This window comes from Onychostoma macrolepis, chromosome 20 (assembly GCF_012432095.1).
Source record: "Onychostoma macrolepis isolate SWU-2019 chromosome 20, ASM1243209v1, whole genome shotgun sequence".
In the NCBI taxonomy this organism is placed as follows: Eukaryota; Metazoa; Chordata; class Actinopteri; order Cypriniformes; family Cyprinidae; genus Onychostoma; species Onychostoma macrolepis.
This window is the reverse complement of record NC_081174.1, coordinates 2,337,429-2,360,048: the sequence shown is the minus strand read 5'-3', so window position 1 is coordinate 2,360,048 and position 22,620 is coordinate 2,337,429. Positions and strand designations below refer to the sequence as shown.

At 37.9% G+C, this 22,620-nt stretch overlaps 1 protein-coding gene across 5 annotated transcripts in view; it reads right to left on the bottom strand.

Moving 5' to 3' along the window:
- The window catches only part of lama2 (laminin, alpha 2), a 243,370-nt gene that overhangs the window by 139,561 nt on the left and 81,189 nt on the right, over nt 1–22,620 (bottom strand). For all 5 annotated transcript variants that reach the window (XM_058755242.1, XM_058755243.1, XM_058755244.1 and 2 more), the window contains exons 4-12: nt 19,943–20,185; nt 17,662–17,841; nt 15,760–15,849; nt 14,786–14,903; nt 13,743–13,921; nt 13,497–13,596; nt 9,248–9,408; nt 3,699–3,839; nt 766–936 (exon numbers count right to left, since the gene is read on the bottom strand). In XM_058755242.1, the coding sequence (XP_058611225.1) occupies nt 766–936; nt 3,699–3,839; nt 9,248–9,408; nt 13,497–13,596; nt 13,743–13,921; nt 14,786–14,903; nt 15,760–15,849; nt 17,662–17,841; nt 19,943–20,185 (1,383 nt within the window). The remainder of the gene's footprint in view (nt 1–765; nt 937–3,698; nt 3,840–9,247; nt 9,409–13,496; nt 13,597–13,742; nt 13,922–14,785; nt 14,904–15,759; nt 15,850–17,661; nt 17,842–19,942; nt 20,186–22,620) is intronic.

The following is a 22,620-nucleotide window of genomic DNA, read 5'->3' as shown; positions in this document are numbered from 1 at the left end:
TGCTTTTCATCAAAACCGAATGAGATTTTGGTTAAACTTTATTTTGATAGTCCACTTTAGACATTCTACTAACTATAAGTAACTTTGCAACTACATGTCAACCAGTTCTCATTAATTTGAAACTACATGTCTACTAAATCTCAGAGTAGACTGTAAGGTTAGGTTTTTAGGGTTAGTAGAGTAAGTTGACATATACTTGCAAAGTTTCTTTTCTATAAGTATGTTGTGGACCCATCAAAATAAAGTGTTAGAAGATATTAAGCAGACAGTCTACTAATACTCTAATGACTGCTAGTTGACATGTAGTTGCAAAGAATAGTAGTTAGTATTCTACTAAGCTAGTAGAACGTATAAAATGGACTATAAAAATAAAGTGTTACCGAGATTCATGTGGAGGAGAAAAATTATTATAATACTTATTATATTATTACTAATATGATATGATATAGGCAATAAACACTGTCTGAAATTAAATGAAGGCGAGTCTCAGACAATTCGGTTCTGTACAAAGAACTCTGATTTCATTTTTCATACTCCCATTATGCTTGTGTTTAAAGTCCCCGGCTGTGTCTCTCCCCCTGCAGACACTGAAGTTAAATCAAGGGCAAATGAAAGGCTAAATGAGCCTGTAATATAATGATGATAAATGATGTCTGTATTGTGGTCATGCGACGGCATCATTACAGCACATTATACATCAGCACAATGTGCCGGCTCAGATTAACACACACACACACACACACACACACACACACAAGCACTCACTTTCTTGCGCAGGTAAGCAGACGGGGCGCTCCAGTAGTACGGTGCTGTCAGGTGAGTCTGCACGTCTGATTGGCTGACGGTGAGCTGGTGGGCCGTCTCTCTGCTGGGCACCGCCCACACAAGCCCCTCCCCATCCGCTCCTGTCAGATACCATCCAGACATATCCGTCACCTGTAAACAAAAACACCAGAACATTCTGATATCTGAGACCGTGCTGCAGGGCAGTCAGTAGTGCTACAGGTATATACGGTCATCATATGCAAATGGCAAAAGATATGTTTAAGTAACATTTAAGTGCATATTATCAATTCAGCAGAAGGTCCAACAGCTCTCTTTTAGCATTATAATCATATATGGCATTATAAACCTCATAATCAGTCAATCTCCATTGTGATTGGAGAAGTCAATTTTGTTTCGGTGTTCTTTTATTGTGATTGCTTCTACTGTCATTATTTGTAAGGCGCTTTGGATAAAAAGTATCTGTATTTTATCTGTATTTTTGCCTGTATCCTTTCTCTAATGTGAAACATTCTAAATATTATTTTATTGCATGTTCAGACAAATGACCTCAAAACTGAAGTTTTGTCACTGTTTGTGGGATAAGAAATATGGTTCATTATATAGTTAAAGAGTCCATTGTCTGTCAATAGTTATTTCATAATAATTAAAGAATCTATAGTTGGTGTCAGCATGTATTGATTTAATATCAGGAATATTGAAGAGGTATATTGTACTGATTCATATACTGATTTAACCTGTAAAGTACACAATTTATATATACAGTATTATGTATATTTTTAGGTAAATGAAGTCTCTTCTGTTCTATTACACTATTGATGGAAATGCTGTGTGTATGTTGTATGTTGTAACTTATCAGAAACTATTTTAAACAACATTGTTCTAATTCTTAAATAATTATTATACGTGCAATTTTTTAAAAAAGAAATAAAGGCTACTCTTTTGTCACACTACAGGGTAATGTACACACTTTTTTTTTTTTACATTACTGTAATGAAAAAAATAAATAAGTATTTAAAACAAAATCCCTTCCAACTCTTCCAGGCTCAAAATTATTTTAAAATGCTGGTAACTAGTTAACAAAACTATTATTTTGTGCCGATCATTTTTCATTAAACCAAATAATATTTCACAGTAAACTTTCCGAATTTCACCTGTTAATGGGAAGAGTTCAGTGCTAAAGCATCGTTCCAGACTGAGAGAAGGTTATTCTATCAAACATCTGTCATCCTTATTCTTGCTCATTTTCTTGATAATTTTGTCAAATTTGATCTGTCTATGATTGAAGAGGCGGTTTAGAGGAACTTTCAGATTATGTATGGATCAGAGGTACTCCTCTTGTAAAATGGCATGCATTTATGTAATGTTCTCATGAAACAGGAAGACTGATGCCTTTGTGTTTCTTTTCTGTGAAGTGTCACTATTTTTGTTTATTTTGACTGTTCTCGGGTAAGCTTGACAGATGACATAGTCTATTTTTATTTGTGACTATTTAAATGTGCTGTAAGACTAAAAAAATATACAAATAAAAGATCTGCATCTGTTTCTGAATACATTCAGCAGTTATTGATTTCACATCATTGTCATTTTATTTCAAATCTTAGTAGCACAGCATGATCTTATTTTAAAGAGAATGTAATTAAAGAGATAGTTTACACAAAAATGTAAATTCTGTTATTATCATTCTCTCACCCTACACCCTACACTTTGTGTCTGAACACAAAGGAAGATATTCTGAAGAATGTTGGTTCTGTGCAGTTCTATGCATTAACTTTATTTTTGTTAGATTTGCACTTGGAAAAAATATTTTCTAAAATAAACATTTTCTCTAAAAACAAGTATTTTTATTTTAAAAATGTAAATAAAAAATGTGAATATATTGAATTTTTTTTTTTTGTTCTGAGCATGGAACGAAGTGAGCCATATTTTAGACTTGCTTTAAAAATGACAATGATATTACATTCCTTTTCAACTATTAAATGAATACATTTATGTGCTGAATTATATTCATACTGTTGTTTTTAGCATAAACTCAAATACTACTGTAGATGGTGTTTCGGGGATGTTTTCTTTAGTGCAAGGCAGTGCCTTTTTGAATTTAAATCATTTATTTTAACTTAGAATAAAAATAAATCTAAATAAACAAAACAAAAAATAAAGTGCAATCACACTACACATTTTTTGTGTGCTACAGGCCCTTTTACTGAGTATAACTGGATTCACTGGCGTTGTTGTGATCTGTTCATCATTATGTGCAATGCTATCAGTACCGCACCAAATTTCAGGCCTTTTTTCAGTATAATTTAGCATTATGTTTTTGAGTAAGACTGTGTGTTAGACAGTTTCATCAATGTGTTTGAACACTTAATAAGGACATTTAAAGTCATTAAGATCTGCCTATACATCAAAGCCACAAAACACACACACACACACACACACACGCGGCCGTAATTAAAGCTAGCGGAGCTCTGAAAAGACAACTCAAGGTCAGCTTAATTGTACAGACAGATGCTGGTAGCATCTCTCTTTCTCTCTCTCTCTCTCTCTCTCTCTCACACACACACACACACACACAAATTGTGCAAAAAATGCCAGGGCCCCATACACTATTAACCTTTCACCCTTCCTAACTTCTGTCCCCTTTGTGTGTGTGTAAAGACTGCGCTCATGACAGTTCACTTCTTAACTTGATGACCAGCAACTTTTGTTCACTCATTAAGCTCGAAAATATCCATGTGAATCATCTGTGTGAGCATGTGTGTGTAAGAACAGCCATTACTTCTTAATAAGACTGAATCCCACTAGCCAAGGAAAGATTTAAGATAGTGTAACTAATGAGAAACGAGACCCCTCTCTCTCTCTCTCTCTCACACACACACACACATACACTGGTAATGAAACGGCTTGTCTCCTACATTACTGTAGTCCCAGTGGGATTCAGCACACAGACTGGCTAGACCAGAACAGTAGCACTTCTCGCATCCACGGAGATGGTCTCCACGGAGATTATAGAATCCCTGTTTACAGCGGTCGCAGTTCTGTCCCTCCACATGCTCCTGCAGAGAGAGAGAGAGAGAGAGAGAGAGAGAGACTGTTGAGTGAAACTGGGCTGCATGCACTATTAAACACTGTTAGAGCAGCACTAACCCATGGGAAGTGTGTTACTTAAACACACACACAGGTGCACAAACCTCTACAGTGAAGGAAAAGTCATTATTCTTCCATTTCATTTATTTCAATAGCTTCAGGACCTCTTCATATCTGTGTGTGTAACTGGGATTGTGCACCATTCAGAATTACTGCTGAAGAACTGCTGTTAACTAGAAATACATTTGCCTATACGCACATTAGTAAGATTTTTTGAATTAAATCTCTTCTGCTCACCAAGGCTGCATTTATTCGATTAAAAATACAGTAAAAACTGTAATATTATTTCAATTTAAAATAACTCTGAATATATGTTAAACTGTAATTGATTCCTGTGATGTGCAGCTGTATTTTCAGCATCATTACTCCAGTCTTCAGTGTGATTCTTCAGAAATCATTCTAATATGCTGATTTGCTGCTCAAGAAACATTTCTGATCATTATCAATGTTGAAAACAGTTGTGCTGGCCAATATATTTATGGAAACCGTGATACATGTTATTTTTCAGGATTCACAGATGTGAAAGTTCAAAATGAAATAGAAATATTTAGTAACATTATAAATGCATTTACTGTCACTTTTGATCAATTTAATCCTCTCTGAAAAAAAAAAATAGAATCTTAAAAAAACCTGATTTTACTGAAGAAAGCATTTTAAAATCTTAAATCCATAAGAGTGTACACACAATGACACTTAATTGTGCAATTGTGTTTATTTATTCCAATATGGAAAATATGTTACGCAATTTATCACAAAACTTATGATGAACTAGTGAAATTGCTCTGTGTAGAATTGTTGACTTTTAACTAAACTAAATTCAACCTCCTGAGTGTTGTTACCAGCTCAATTCAGATTCACACTCATGATCTTCAAGGGACTTAGTTCTTAAATTCTGATTGTCAATCGACCCTGCTGTGTGAATCCAGTACTAACTACAGTATGAGGAACTCTTTCTTTCGTTCCAGTCACCAGACTGTGTTTCTGACACTTTCATTTATTTCTGTATATTACAGCTATGGGCAAATTTTGGCATGAGACTGCAGCACCTGGAGCGAGTCCATCCCGTCTGTGGGTGTCATTTACTGATGTTTCTTAATGTCCCATTTACACTGGCGCTCTGCCTGAGCCCAGCCATTACTGAACAGAGCTGAACGTTTGCCTCTATAATCTGACCATCACAGCCTCTTCATCTGGGCAACGCCAAACACGCTTCACCTCCGCTCACTCTTCATCTGTTCATCCATCCATCCGGAGCGCTGAGAGAAATCCTGTGAAACCCTTCTCCATCATCTGTAGTCCTGCACAAGTTAGTTGTCACGATAATATCAAAGTGTAAAGCAGCTCTCAAGCAGTATTTAATTTACACAGAACAGAGGTGACATCAGATGTGCATCTGATACTGAGAGATCAGATCAGAGCGGCTAACTGTACTGCAGCTTTCAAATGAAGCATTGCACTCTTACTCTGAATTTGGAGGTGTCAGAGAAACACTTTAACCTTATATTGTGTGTTTTTACCCAGAAATAGAAAATCAATGGCTGTTGTTACTTTCTTGGAACTACTGTCTGGTTGTCAGGTCCCTAATGCAAACGTCCACCTACTTTGGAAAGGCTGAATCACTGGGTCTGTTGCATGTTTTATTGCAGAAGACTCACTCCCCTCTCTACTGCTGGAAAATTTTAAAATCCCTCGATTGAAATCAATCATTCGGGGCCTCAGGATTCTCACCTGTTGTCTTCACAGGAAGAAGAGGCTGTTCTGGCAGTTTGTGTCTGATTTACTGTCCATGTGGACTCCCGGGTTTATACAACAGCAGTGTTTTTGGGAAATCAACCACACTCTTAAAAATAAAGGGGCTTCACTATGCCATAGAAGAACCTTTTTGTATAAATGGTTCCATAAGGAACCTTTAACATCTGAAGAACCTTTCTGTTTCACAAAAGGTTCTTTGTGGCGAAAGAAGGTTCTTCAGATTATAAAAAGGAAAGAAAGAGATGGTTATTTAATGAATGAATGGTTCTTCTATGGCATCACTGTGAAGAACCTTTTAAGCACCTTTATCACTGACTCCCTTGTCCAGTCGACTAAAAAAAAGGATGTAAAATAGAACCTAATGTACCGTGTTAATATGAAGGCATTTTCCGTATTCTGTTTTCACAGGTGTTTTACCTGTATTTGAATTATGCATTGCACTGTGTTGTGTTTCAGGGATGAAGGAAATTTTCTTACAGTGTATATGTTCAGCTGAAGGTTCCTGTGCTTTGACTCTGTGTGGTGCACATCTCCAGCACCATGTGGCTAAAGTTGTCAGGCCTCCAGACATTGTGGATCTCCTCCAGCTTGTTCCTGAGGTCTCATGTGTAAAGCAGACTTTCTGCAGAAGCTCTTTCAGCCAGACTTCTGAGGGTCTGTTTCTTGAGATTCAGATTCATAAAGCTCCCCTGCTCCAGCTTACAAGACTGTTGTAAACAGTAATTGATCTCCAGACTTCATTGTTCCTTGATCAGTTTATCTCACCTCTCAAAGTTAAACTAAGACCAGATATAAAGGCCTCATCTTACTAAAACAAGTCTTTTAGATCCTTCGTGATGGCTTTTTGTTGAAGCACATTGTCCTTTTTGGACCTGCATTGTTCATGCAAGCTGATGTCATCTGTCAGTCTTTAAATATCCTCATCACATAAGCTAGTACATGTCCTAACCTGTCTCCTCCATGCTATTTTGCAAAATGTCCCTTTCAAACCATTTCCTCTCAGTCCTGGTCGTGACAGCCTCCACTGAACAATTAGTTAGTACATATGAATATGGCACACCTGAACCGGTCAGAGAAAACAAAGCCTGGAGTTTTCATCTTAGAATATCTAGAAGAATTTCTTCTGGAGCATAGAAGACTGTTTTCATTTCCATTTATTGAGGATATTTCACCACAAGCTTGTGTAAGATTCCTCACAACCTGAACGGTGCCCTTTCTGATTCAGTGCCTTCTTGCTTAATTGGTTGTCTTATTCAGGATGAGCAGTCTGTAGAAAGCTAATGCTGCCACAGACCTTTGTGCCAGATTAAATTTTTGACTGGAATGAAAACGAGGCTGCGAGGGACTGAAGTGTTTAATGGATTGTATTGTTGTTTAACAACATAACTTTCAAAAACTTTCGCTGAGTGGCAAAAGAGACTGCCGCATGACTGGATTTCCAGTGGTCCATGGATATTGATATAAAGCCAGGATTCGTGTTTCCTGACATTTAGATGTGCCTGATTTTGCCGCCAGGAAATACATAAAGCATATTTGCCTGTGAACACATTTTGTAAATACAAAGTAGGTTACTCTAAATTCGGGTGATCACGTATATCGATTTTATATATATCATCATATCGTCCAGCCCAAAAACTTAAATACTTTTTGTCAGTGTTTATTTAAAAACATCCAGTTATGCAGAATATAAGATGGTAAATATTTAATTGATGAGTTGTTAATACCATATATACTGTATATAACAATACAATATATAGGGTATGATTTTACCGCAAAATTTAGCATATTAACATAAAATGATAAATGCAAATCCCTGTTTCACTGCCATTTGTTTCTTTGAATTGCAGGATCTTTTGCTTCTCTTTTCTGTAGCTTTCGGCAGTCTGTAAAAATATACCTTAGATTTCTTGTCAAATCTATTTGTACAGTCGATCGTAAAGCTCTTTCTCATTTTAGATGTGTTTTGTGTGTTCTGATAAAGCATTCATGCTGCCATTCAGTCGTTTTGCCACTCATGGGCAGAACCGCAGTGACTACAGCTGACGGTAACGTCACGTGCATACCCTCTATTTGCACAATATGTACTCAATATTTGGGTCCTGAACACGTACTATATTATGTCAGTGCAACACCTGTTGTTCAAAAACCTGCTAGTTGACCTGCATTTTCTTACCGCTCTGGCTTTCACAAACAATTTGAAATCCATTCACTCCAGTTGGGAGAATCAGCTCTCAGCGAGGTACATGAGATGATGCTGTTGGTATTACCCACGGCCAATGGTCTGTGCTGAGAGCTTCTGCATTTACTATGCTTTGACCATAATGATCGTAGGCAAGGTCTGATTTCTTGCATTTGTTTTGTAGCTCAGCACTGGCAAATCCTCTGAAGGACACCGGGCCAGAGGATGTAAGAGGACAGAAAGCAGTCCTGTCACCCCAACATTACAGTACTCATTTCTATATTATTAAAGTGCAATCCAAGCTATTTTTGTATAAATTAGCTAGCTAACATATTTGTAAGTCTCTTTGGTTAAAAGTATTTGCTAAATGAATAAATGTCAAAGTAAATATTTAGCTTCAGTGTAACTTGTCTTCATCTGTTTGAAGTTTTACATTGTGTTTCTTAACATTGTATTTGTTTTAATGAGTATTTGTTTTAACAGTATTTGTTTTAATGAGCTTTTGGCCATCTAGCAAAGGTATCATGCTTACCATGTATATTAAATTGGTTGTTATACACAAATATCTGACTGCTCAATGCAGCAGTTCATGAGAATCAAATATCTGGCGTTTGTCAGCTAAATGAAGATCCTCGTCACTGAGGTGACGATTATCACGTCACTGAGCGAGTGTAATTATCTCTGTGCTGGATTTTAGGATGAGTTGCTTGTTAAATCATTAATGCTGCAGGTTCTCTGTACTTCCCACAAACTGTGTATGCGTGATCTTCTGCATCTCAATAATTAACCTAACCAGTGTCAAAGTTCATCCTGCACGGTTGCTCTAGAAACCACTCAATTGGCCGATGCGGGATAAACTCTAAAAGCATCCTGTGAACAGCAGATTTCAGAAACACAGATTGGCATCCATAAATATCTAAACATCATGACCCCAGCCTACACACCCGAGGAATTGCACTGACCTTCATGAAGCCATTTCTCAGAAAATCTAAAATCTAATCAATACATTTTGTGAGGCAAATTTTGTAAGAGAAGTACTGTAAGAAATACTTCTTGAAAATGACCAAAGGGGAAAAAATAGCACATCTCTAGAACACATGATGCAAAAGTTATGAGGTAATGTTTTACATAAGTGCAATTTTGAACTTTTGACCACATGGGCTGCCACAGGCACAGAGAGAAAAAAGAAGATAATAATAATAATATAATAGGTATAATATAATATCTATTCCAAGTAAACATCAAATAATCAAATTAGATGAAGTATAGTAATATTTTGGTCATAGAGTCCGTGTTGTGGTATTGTTGTAGCACTGAGTGCAGTGATCATGGCTGTACAGTATAAGCAGAGGGAGGCCAGTGTTAATGTGGTAACACATGTCATACCTTACACACACAGGGCAGCTGGCAGGGATCTTGGTTAACGCTGCCTTCACTGCTGCAGTTGCATCGCTCACACAGAGGGAATCCTGTGTATCCAAACGCACACCTGTCACACTTCTCACCTGCGTATCCCTGCTTACAGATGCACAAGCCCACTGCCAAACCTGCAGAGACAAGAAAACACACCATTACAGCCTGAGCTCCTGCTCAAGACACACACAGAACACTTTTACTCAAACACACACAAAAGTCAATACTATCAATGCAAAATAAAAATGCCTATTTATAAATTGTGCAATGCATACAAATTAGTAACTCCCATTAAGCATCCTCAAAAAGCGATATAAAAAGTTGAAAAAAGTGAAAAGAGAAAAAATATATATATATTAGAACAGTGAGTGGCAGGGGAGTGGGGTAAGTTGTGATCATTTCTACAGAAGTTTTTGATTAGGCAAAGGTAAATGAAAGTGAGGTAAAACGTCCCAGGTTACATATGTAACCATGGTTCCCCGAGGGAATGAGACGCTGCGTCAGAAAACTCTAGGGAAACGCCTTCAGCGATACCATGCTCTGAATCATATGTGTAATCAGTCCAATCGATGGGTGTAAGTATCGCCGGAAGTATGGCCCTGCACCGAAAGCTCCCTGCACTGGGCCCTGAGACAAGAACCAATGTTTCCTCCACATGTCTAAGACACGTAGGCATCGCCGCGTGACATTGATCATGTGAAGTGGGTTTCCCCTTGGGGAGAACCCCTTGGTCTTGAGCCACCACTGTAGGGGTCTCATGTACAGCAGGCCAAAAGGTATCACATTGGACGCAGCTGCCATCAGACCCAACAGTTTTGGAAACTGTTTGACAGTAAGTGACCGGCCTTCTCTGACTCTCAGTGAGGATCGATTCAATCCGAGCAGGAGACAGACGTGCCTGCATCGTGGTCGAATCCCACACCACACCCAGATAAGTGGTCCTCTGTAATGGAGAAAGCACACTTTTCTTGGCGTTTAGTCTTAACCCCAACTCTTTCATATGAGCGAGAACGACATCTCGATGCCGAACCGCCATCTGCTCTGATTGAGCTAAAATCAACAAATCATCGATGTAATTGACGTATGTGTCGATGTATGCGGATGCCCTGGAGTCGCAGAGGAGCCAGAGCAGCATCCACACACTTCGTGAAAGTATGGGGTGAGAGTGCTAGACCGAAGGGAAGAACCCGATATTGGTAAGCATCGCCCCTAAAAGCAAACCTCAGGAACTTCCTGTGAGTGGGAAGGATGGAGACATGGAAGCGTCTTTTAGATCTATCGATCTATCGTGACAAACCAGTCCTCGGACCTGATCTGAGACACGACCTGTTTGACAGTGAGCATTTTGAACTTCAGACGTAAGACTGAGTTCTTCAATAGCCGCAGATCTAAAATTGGATGCAACCCATCCTTCTTTGGAACAATGAAGTACTAGCTGTAGAACCCGGACTCTCTGTCGAGAGGAGGGACCACCTCAATGGCCTCCTTCCTCAAGAGAGTGTTCACTTCTTGTTCTAATACCAGAGCCTGCTCGGGGCCCACTAATGTGAGAAAAAACCTATTGAAAGGCGACAGCGGAGCACCGAACTGAATGCGATAGCCTCTTTCTACAGTTTGCAGGACCCAATGAGATACATTTGGCAGTAGTTTCCACGCTGCCTGTTTACAAGCCTCCTGGTATCTGTCGACGATGGAATTGACGGTGTAGCCGAAAAGACCAGAAGGCCCAGGTGGGGAGCGTCCATGAGGAAGACCCTGTCCTTATCTTTCATATCGGACAGGGTCAACCACAGATGCCTCTCCGCCGCCACCAGAGCTGCCATTGGGCGGTCTCCTTGGTGGCGCGGAGAGCTAGATCAGCGGTTCTCCTAAGTTCTGAAATGTCATCTGAATTGACTTGCTCGCCTTCATCTAGCTCTTTTAGCAGGTCGGCTTGGTACGCCTGTAACACAGGCATAGTGTGCAGACACGCACCAGCCTGACCCACTGCCGTGTACCCCGTGCCCACCAGCGCTGAAGTGGTTTGCAGTGGCTTAGAGGGCAAGACCAGAGCCTTCAGAGATGATGCCGCACCGGGGGACAGATAGCTCGCAAGCGTCTGCTCTACCCGGGGCATCGCTCTGTAACCGCAATCACCAAGCCCCACCACAGTGCCATAGTAATCAGAGGCGGGGATGAATAAGCGTGCCGAGAATGGTTTCTTCCACAATCTCGACAACTCGGTGTGGAGATCGGAAAAAAAAGGCAGACTCCAGCGTGGAGGTAGCGGCTTAGTATGCAGAAAGCGTTCATCGAGTTTGCTTTTCTGCGGTTCAGCCTGTTTCTCGGCGGGCCAATCGATGTTTAACTTGGCTACCGCATGAGTAACTACCTCTAATAGCTCCTCATACTGGGGGGACTGAGGGGCGAATCCTCGACGCTCTCCATATCAACCTCCTCGGAGAAAGATAGGAGGAGTGCCGATCAGTGGATCTGGCAGGTGAGGAAGAAGATAGGGACTCGCCCGTCTCCATTCCCTCCACCAGATCCAGCTGCGAACCCCACGAGCTGCCTGAGGAACACTGGTGAAGGCTCCCTCCTCAAAGAGAGTCTACTCGGAGCGAAGCGTACGCAGTGGAAGCCGCTCACAATGCGGGCAGTCGGCCCCCTTGAGAGCCAACTCTGCGTGCTTCTCTCCCAAGCAGACCACGCACAAAATAGTCTATAACGTATAACTAGTCACAAACAGTCTATAACGTTATCTACTTTCGCCCTTATTTGTCTTTTCTTTTGCTTTAGACATGCTGGAGCTTTACGTTGCTGAATGCTTGGTGTAACTTGACAGACAACAGTAAATAAGACTCACAGAACATAGATCGTGACTGACACACACACAGAGCTTTGCTGAATGACAGAAAGCTAACGCTGTCTGCACCTCATGTCCTTTTAAGCTTCCTGGTCGTTACGCCACATGCCCGTGACGTCCTGCCCATCGATTGGACTGATTACACATATGATTCTGAAGATTCATGGTATCTGAAGGCAACTGAAGGCGTTCCCTTAGCGTTTTCCGACGTAGCTCGAGTTCCTGAAGGGGAACCAATACACTTAATCATATTTCAGGAGGTCTGCTACTTTATTTTTTGAAATGATAAGATTTACATTTTGAATAAAAATAATATACTATGTAATGTATAAATTATACCCCTAGTGAAAAATAAATATACTTAAATGTATTTGAAATACATTTATTTCATGCTAAGTATACTACAAATACATTTGCATATTTATGTACTTAATAAAATGCCCTGGAATTGTACTTTTAGTATACTAAACTGGTATACTTCAAGTCTGCTAAATTGGAACAACTAATTTTGTACTTAATGCACTTTAATTGTGCGGAAGTAGTGCTGAAGTCCAATTAAAGACATACTTAGTATATTTGATTGTGCTAAAGTGGAACTATTGCAAGTATACTTTAGGTACACTTTAAATATTTTGCATTTAAAGGGCGATATTATACAATCCTCATCAAAAGTGACATTAAAACACATTTTTGGCTTGTTAGTAAGAAATGTGCATTGTGCACAAGTAATACTTCAAATATAGTTTCATTAAAATGTTTATATCAGTAGGTCTTGAGTTATCTGTCAGTAAATATGTTAATAGATTTAAACTATACTTAGTATGAAATAAATGTATTTTAAATATATTACTTTTTTACTAGGGTATTAACAACAAATTTATAATGAATACCATTCTAGAAACTTATTTTGCTCCCTGTTATTAACATCTTTTTAATGACATCCAGAAAAGGTTAAATATTCAGAATATTTGCAGTGAAACAATTTTCAACATTTTTCAAGGTCCAACTATCAAGGCTGCAGGAAAATGTGTCACTCCTTACTTGCAGTTTTACCCCAGACTTTGTGAGCTTATTTCATACTTCTTTGGGAAATTCCTTTGCCGCTTTCTTTAAATGGTAGGTATATTTGCAAGTATATTGACCTTCTATTACAGATTGTTCAACAAAACCAGCTCATCATTACTAACCAAGCCACTGGCACATTTTACTCCATCTTCCATCTGATGCATTCAGGAAAGATGAGTGTTTACACTACAGTGCAATGTGGTCATCTGCTTCTAGTGACCTCCACATGCTATTTCAGTGATCCGATCAACAAAAACACTTAGCAGGTGTAAACAGGGCTACTGCCAGATCTTGTGTTATGTTGTGTTGTACCTGCGGTGGCCTGACTCTCGTCTGGGACACATGAAGAGTGCAGTGAACCTCTCAGATCACATAAGCAGGGTCTGCAGGGCCAGGGCTCGAGTGGACTCACCTGGGAAAATATTCACATAATGCTCAATTACACAACAAAAACCATTTGATTTTCCCTTCACTGAGCCCTGCCTTAAAAATAAAGTTGGCCCATGGCCATTGACCCATATATATATATATATATATATATATATGTAAGACACTCACCTCACTTGGTCTGTAGTAGCCATCTACACATGACTGACAGTTAATTCCTCCTGTGTTTTCAGAGCAACCAAGGCAGACTCCGCCTCCCTCATATTCTCCATGAATATTCAAGCTCAGCTTAGCATCGGCCACAGTTTGGTTGTAATAGCATTCCTCTGATTTGTCGTGACAGTTACACTCTGGCAAATAAAGGCATCACATGATTATACAACAATAACTGAAGCAGTGCAGCTTTACAAGCAGCTCCTGACACATGATGGCACTGATACTATGGCAATACCACATGAGGAAGAGTTGATCTGAATACTGGCACAGCTATGATTCAGACACAGGTAATAACAGGTGCGATGATACTATGAACAACAGCACAATGAATTCGGGATCTTCCATTGCTAGTCCAAAAAGAGATGTATGAATCCTGTTACTAATTCAAGAATGTCCAATTAAAGCCAGCCACCACGGCTTGGGTCGCTCCAGAATGGAGTAACAAGAAGGTGTAACAAGAAGTAAAAATGGAGTAACAAGAAGGCGACTAGAATGAATGATATTCCTTTAATACAGTAGTTAAATATTCTATTTAATATTGTGTAACTTAAATTTTAGACTCAGTATTGCCAGTTACTTTGTGTGTTTTTTTTAGTTAATTTAGTTCCTCCAAACGAGTTCCTAGAACTAAAACCGTTCCTAGTTCCTGCAGTGCGAACACGCCAAAAAGTGGGTAGTTCCACAATTAGTTCAGGTACTATGAAAAGGTTCCTGCAGTGCGAAAGGCCCTGAACAGTGGAAAGTCCCAGTACTGATGAACTGTTATATCAGCCAATCTTGAAATGCTAATTAACTAATCAGACCGAAAGGTCCAAACTAACTGTTGCATAATTCATTTTAAGGTGTATTAACTGTTACATAGTATGACTATGATATAAATATAGTCACTCAGATGTCATATAACATGAACTGATGTTTATAGACCACACCTAAATAGGATAAAATTGGTCAGTAAAGCAGCATGCTCAGTACTGTGGGACATTGTTGAGACCTCTTACTTTCACAGACGTGGCGTGTGAGGAAGGTTCCCGCCATCCAGGGTTTCTGGTTGTAACCAGGGCAGCAGCGGTCACAGCTCTCACCACAAGTGTTGTGTTCACACTCACAGCTGAATTTCTGATGTCAAACCCAAACAGTCAGTCAAACCAAATGTGTGCCGTTCATAAATGTTTTGAGAATGCCTTCCCAATTAAAGCTCAATCTGAGATGGCAAACATAATGCAGAACAGAGTAAGTGCTGTAAGCACCACTGAGATTGACTACAATGTGTATAATAAAAATGGTGAAACAATTGCCTAATAATAGCTGTATTTTGGTGATGAGCGGATTAATGTTCTAACAGTGCTTGTCAATGTCAAAATTACTGAGATGGACAATCAAATAAAAAAAGACAGGCACTACCATTAATGGGCACTTAAGTGGAGCATGAATTTCAACATGAAACTTCCTTTTTAATCACCAAAATGTGAGATGAAAGAGTAAGAAAGCAGCTTAACATTTAATATTTGACTTTTTTTTTTTAACTGTTACGAAATAAATGTTAAAGAACCAACAATAATATACAGAAATGCAAACAACTTATTTTCAGCATATCAGCCATAAGATTAAAAATGAACGTGTACATATTGTGAATGAATTTAATGAATTTGGTCACACTTTCCTTAAAGCCTTTCAGTGCATTCACTTATCGTCAGACCTAAACTAGAAAGTGGTAAAACGTGTGATTTTGATGAATGTATTTACAGGCTGAGGTTAGGAGAGTCATATTAAATCCTATTTCAATAAATAAATCAAAATCATTCCAGTTCTGATTTTTTTATTATTTCTTTTTTGTGAGTGCATGCTTTATAAAGGCCAAACGTGATTAGTCTCTAATTAACAACTTAATGATAAAGCTCAAGTAATAACCCTAATTACAGTGCACATATGAAATCATTTGAGGATAAAGATTCTTTAGCTTCAGATGACAAACCTTGTTGTATGGGTTGAGAGGGCAGGCCTTAGCATGACCGTAACAGATGCACATGCCTCCTACTGATATATCCTTAATGGAGTAGTAATACTGAAAAACAAAAGCAATACAATCACATTAACCTCAAATTCTACTGTAATACATAAGTTAATCATTGCATCCACTATCAAGAAACAAAGAGCAAAACTAACTATTGTCTATTTCCTACACTTTACCCTCCGAAGTGAGAGATCAAGGTTTATTATTATTATATTAAATATTTACAGAAGCATGTTTGCTCATGATTTAATTTATTTTTTCACTTGGCAGACCTTCTGTGGTCTGGATTGAGAGGTTCTGATGAAGCACTGGTAATCTTGGAAGCAAAGCATCTATAAGGTAAACTCTTTGAACATCTCTGCTTTTCAGCTACAAATTCACATAACCCCTCACACGACGAAAGTGGGAGTTTGTGAACCCTGCCAATATATGCCAATATATTTTTAAATATATGAATCAAAATAAGGAATTTATCTAGATGTGAATTGTTACCTTGCTGAAAAACCCAGCATTGCTGGTCACCAGCATAAGGTATGCTTTGCACAGTGGTACCAGCTTTGGTCACTGGTTGCTGGTCACCATCACGGGAAACTGGTGTGCTGGTGGACCAGCATATGTTGTCATTTGGATGCTGGTAGGATCCCAGTAAGACCTCAACAAATAGCATGTGTGCAAAAGTTGTTGAAGTCTGTTGTCACTATTATGGTGCCCCTCAAGGGCAAAGTGTTCACCCTTGAGGGGCACTTTGCCCTTGACTTTGGTTAAATTATTTCAATTCCAGCCATTACTATTGCCTACAATAGGTCATGCCCCTGACTGAAATTAAATACTTTTTTACCATGTGCTTTTTACATTTATTCCTTTAACTAACAACTTTCTTCTTGTCAGTAGCTGTCAGATGGACATATGATTGACACATAAAAGTACTCAAATTTACTTCCGGTTTTTAAACTTGATGCAACGTAAATACAAAATTGTAGTTACATGCTGCTAATGTTTATTGTTTTGTCTCTTCAATAGACTGTCATTCACATTTTACAAGTTTGACATTTTTCAGTTAAAGTCAATTCATTGATGATTCAGTGATGTCATCATCCAGTTCAGCTCTCTTCCTATATAGTGTCTGTGCAATCAGTCAAGCGTCCCCAATAAGCATATAATATAATACGCATATATTCCATTACTACTGTCTTACACACCATTAAAGGTACTGAGTGAGCATCATTGAATAAAAAAGCACACTTTTATACTATACATTTAATGCATACAGTGTGTGTCAAGCTGATTGTGATGCTTAAACAGATCAATGATTTGAAAGTGGCAAAAAGCCACAATGTTAAACTTCCTGGGTAAGTCAATTTATCAGACTCACAACAATACACTTTAATATGAGAATGATACATCACCTTTAAATTAGCCTCAAAATCATATGCGACCAATGTGGCTTAAGCCTCTCAGATTTCAAAATGACTCTTTGAACTAAATACTTTGGGTTCATTTATCCAAATTGCTCAATGCACGTGAGAAACGTAATCCTGCATTTCAATGCAACTACTCTTTGATGGAAACAGGTCAATCAGTGAGTTAATGAGTTTGTAGGAGGAAGTGGGCGGGTGGAGGCGTGTGATATGGCGTTTTTGATGGAAAAAGAGGGCTGATTTGTTAATTACTGTATGATTTTAATTAAAACCCATCTGTCTGAGGAGGAGAGGCTGGTAATGGATGAGGCGGGCAGCGTTAGCTCCAACCATCCACACACACAGATGGCGTATGAATGGCACTGAGCGATGACAACACATTCCCCCTCTCACATTAGAACCACACTAGCACTCTCGCGTCTCCAGCTCCACCTGAGGCACTCACCCTTCTGGTGACGATGGGGTCGATGTCTCGGGGGTCATTGAGGGCGAGAGTCATGAGGTCAGCGTTTAGGGTGCGGATCCTTTGGAACCGCAGGCGGATATAGCGTGCCGAGGTAAAGTTGAGTAATGTGGGCGATGGATCGTCCGCACTGGGACGGCCATTTATTAGTGAGGTGTGAATCTGAAAGAAAATGAGAAGTGATGAAAATCGACACATGACTGTCTTTATGAGTGAGTCATTGAATCATTTACTCAATCATGCTTGATACTGCTTTTTATTTGGGAGAGGGGGTATATTTCAAAATGTACTGCATTATCTTAAAATTTGAACATAATCTTGCTAAAAATAATACATTTAACCCTCTGGTTTTCCTCACATTTGGCATACGTGGAGGCCGAAAATATAAGAAGGAAAATAAGCAGAACATTTTTTTTTTTTTTAAATTAAATTAATGTACTATATTTTGTTTCAAAACTATTTATTCTTTAATATTTTTATTTTGATGGTATTAAATCGTAATAGACAGTATTCACCTTAAAATTTTGCTGCATTTTTGTCTATATAAACTAAAACAGTTAAGTTAAATAATATGACACATGTATTTAAATTGCATTGCATGGAAGGCAATATATAAAATCATATGTAATACTATGGTTTAACCACTAGATGCCTGTATACAGGGCTATGTATTGCCTAGTTGCTTATAAAAATATTTTCATACGTAATTACTTACTTTTATTATGTTTTGCATTTGGACATATATAAAGACATTACCAAATACTACTTTGCTCATTTGTAGCTACAATGGTATGTAGTTTTGAATTTTTTTTGTATTTCCCATTCATTTTCTATTTTGAGTATTTTTGACAGTGAAGATCACAAATGTTAAATTTTGTCTAATCATGTCCATGATTTTTTCCCCATGTGTGCATATAGCAAGTGCCAAAAAGTCACCAAGTTTTGTATCATTCTGATAAAGTAAAAATGTTTAAGAATTTAAATTGGAAATATTTTTCAGTCTAAAATGATCAGAGACCACCAGAGGGTTAATTGTATATAAACAAATAAGCAACATTCAATCACAGTTTTAATGCAAGTGCAGCTCAAGAAAGTGATGTGTGTGTGTGTGTGCGCAGTACTGGGCTGTTTTTCTTGGGTTAATGATGTGTGCTAATTAGTGCTGTGTGAGTTTATGCTGTCTGTTTTTAAAGGAGATAGAGCGACATTTGAGTCCAGGCTTGATCTCCCCACCCACCTCCCTCATTAGTATGGCACAAACACACACACACACACACACACACACACACACACAAACACAATGCTGTTCAATATAATCCTATGATCTGACAGCTGTAAATTTGACTTTCAGCAAACACACACATTAAACCTGCTGCTGTAAGAGAACTTCCATCTCATTCATCATCCCTGTGTGGGTGTTCATGTCAGCCTGCTATTAGCTGTCAGACGCACTGTGCAGGGAAGTTAGCAGCTGTATTAATGCAAACATGCATAATTCTACATGTTTGTGATCTGATATCTGTGTAAATGAGAGAGAGTGTGTGTTATTGAGTGGGCTGTGAATGAGAGGGACACTGGAGTTTGTGTACCATTTGTGTGTGTGTGTGTGATTGTGAATATATATTTTTTCTTGTCTGTTTTCTCTAATTAAGAATTACAGTTAACAAGGTAACTTAAGATGCAGTCGAGCCGAGCGAGACTCTATGAGGTTCTCCATTCCTCAACCCTCTGTGCGACATATTGAAATGCATTTAAAGGGACAGTTCACCAAAAAATGGCAATTCTGCCATCATTTACTAATTCTCATGTTGTTCTAAACTCATACGGTATGTATACATTACTATTAAATACTTTATTAATCCTTCACAGGAAATTATATTGTTACAGCAGCACCCACGATTCAGTCCATGCACACAGACATATCTACCTAAGTACATAAAAAAAAACAACAACAACAACAATAAAAAAACATTGCAGCAAAATAATGTCAATATTATTTGGTATTCAGTCATGTAATGATTGGGATAATGCAGGATCAGATGTGAGGTTAGCCAATCATATAGGAAGTCAGAGAGGGAGTAAAATGGCCATCAAAATCTAAATTATGATAACTTGTTTAAAATTTTCAATGAATTGATAAAACAGTGCAAGTTATAATTTCTTCAGAATATGCCATTCATGTCATAATCATCTAAAAATGGCATTAAAACCTTTTTATTGCACTACTTAATTTTGTTGCCCTGTGAGTGAAGGTGTTTCTCACCTCGCCGTTCTCCAGAGGATGGATTTTAGAGTAGAAGGAAGTACAGATGACTTCATCATCATGCATGTAGGACGGCGGGCCTCTTCTGGGGACGATGTTGAAGCGTGTGATGCACTCTGTGTCTGTAATGGCATAATACTGCCACGGCATGTATGTTTCACCATCCAGAGAACGTTCTAGAATCCAGTTTCCGGGCCGAGGGGAGTTTGCAGCTTTCAGGATCACATAAGCGATCTGGAAGACCTGTGTGAGAGGAGAACGTGAAACAGAACATTAATATTATTGCAGGTACATACTTCAATTTATATACTGTACACACTTTACCCCAGACGGAATCCGTAACATTTTCAAAAAGAGAGATACAACCTTTAAAATGTTTAAAAATTTGAAATCAGCAAGGTATTTTTGAATTAATAATTTTTTAATCCAGATTTTATTATTATTATTATTATTATTTATTTTATTATCCAGCAAGGACACATTAAATTAATTAAAAGTGACAGTAAAAGACATTTATTACAGTATGTCAAAACAATTCCTATTTCAAATAAATGCCGTTCTTTTGAATTTCCTATTCATCAAACAATCCTGAAAATTAAAATGGATCACAGTTTCCCCAAAAATATGAAGCAGCACAACAGTTTTCAACATTGATAAAAATCAGAAATATTTCTTGAGCAGCAAATCAGCATATTAGAATGATTTCTGAAGGATCATGTGACACTGAAGACTGGAGTAATGATGCTGAAAATTTAGCTTTGATCACAGAAATCAATTACATTTTATAGTATATTCACAGAGAAAGCAGTTATTTTAAGTTGAAATAATAATTTATAATAATTCCATTTTTATTGTGTTTTAAACAAATAAATGCAACTTTGCTGAGCAAAATCAATCAATCAATCAAATAAACTTCATTCAGAAACATCAAACAAAAAAACTGAACTTACATATTACATATTAAATGCCACTGTTAAATTCTACTTTGAACAGGATCATTTATATAACTTCAGTTTTTATTAAGTAATTCATTAATTATTTTTATTTATTTTACAAAATCTACTAGTTGAAGAATTGTACTTTAGTAATTTGATTAAAAATAATATTTTAATGAAAATTATTTGTATTCTTAAAATATTGTATGGCAACTATTTTATAAAAGCAATATAGCTGTGCTTTAGTTTCTCCAAAGGACATCCTTTAGTGGTGATTATATACAATATAACATGGCCTGGAGGACCTTATTGCTCAAATATAGTGATGAGCAGTCAAAGATGTGCCCATGTCAGCTATTTTACAATAACTTCGAACTATCTAATTCACACACACACACAAATAAAAAATTAAATAATAATTCTGAGCTTATTGAAAACTGTATTTCTGCAGGCTGATTTTCAGAGCAGCTGCTTTGATTACTGTTAAACACGAAACACCAAACCCTGTGATAATGCTCGCAGTAGACTCTCATAATAGATGAGCTTCTTGCAGGAGAACAAAAATGAAAGAGAAGATCTGAGAAAGAAACGAAAAACTTGATTCCCATGATTCCCCACTCTTTTATTCAGCAGCAGTAGACCTGAGGCACACGTGTTTACACACACATAGGCACACTATATCACGGTATAACACATTAAACGCCGTCCCTGACAGGTTCTCTGCAGCCTTCAGAAAGCTTCAGGGCACAGTGACATTCCAGCTTACCTGAAGAGCTGACCTGAATAAAAAGAAAACATGAGAAACGGGGAAAGAAGCTAGGCTGAAGTCTCTATTCATTCCTGTTACCTTATTAGGTAACATCGCCCCATGAGAAACACACACACACAGAAAACAACAATAGAGTTAGCATCACACACTCTTTCATCTGCGGCAGATAACAGGCTCACGTTACTGTCTCTCACAGCACTGCCACTGCTCTGGACGCTCATTCAGCAGCTCAATGATATTTTGTCGTGTCCATAGGTACGAGCGAGGTGAGGCATGTCTGAATACACAATCTGACCGAAGTGTGAAAGACGGTAGTAATGCAAGGCCACGTCAGTCAAACATGCGTGAGTGTACACTTCAAACTACTCAACAATCATGCACAGGGTTAATCACACACGCAGCTGGAGGACTTAATTCTGATTGGTCAGCTGCAGCATTCACCAGCTACTTCTGAATAATGACACTATCCAGAGCAACCCTGAAGAAAGAACTAGGGTAATAATTAACCCTAGACCATATATATATATATATATATATATATATATATATGTGTGTGTGTGTGTGTGTGTGTGTTTGTGTGTGTGTGTCTATATATATATATATATATATATATATATATATATATAAATAATCACAAACCCATTTCTGTTAAAAAACAAAAAAAAAAAAAAAAAAAAAAAAAACAGCACAATAATAATAAATGATACATCAAATTAAACAGATAAACAGAAAAGCAGGATAATATACCTGCAAGCAACACATTTAGCATGAATTCAGCTGTCACTCAGAGCTTGCTATTTTAAGACCAAATGTTGGTTTGTAGTTATTAATAAACTCATATTTCATAAGTGCATATTTAGTCTACATTTATATTTAATAATAGTGCATCAAACAGATCTGCCACAACCCTGAATATTCCTGATACTTTAAATGTTGCAAGTGTACACTTTTCTGGCAACAGAAGCAAAATTTGC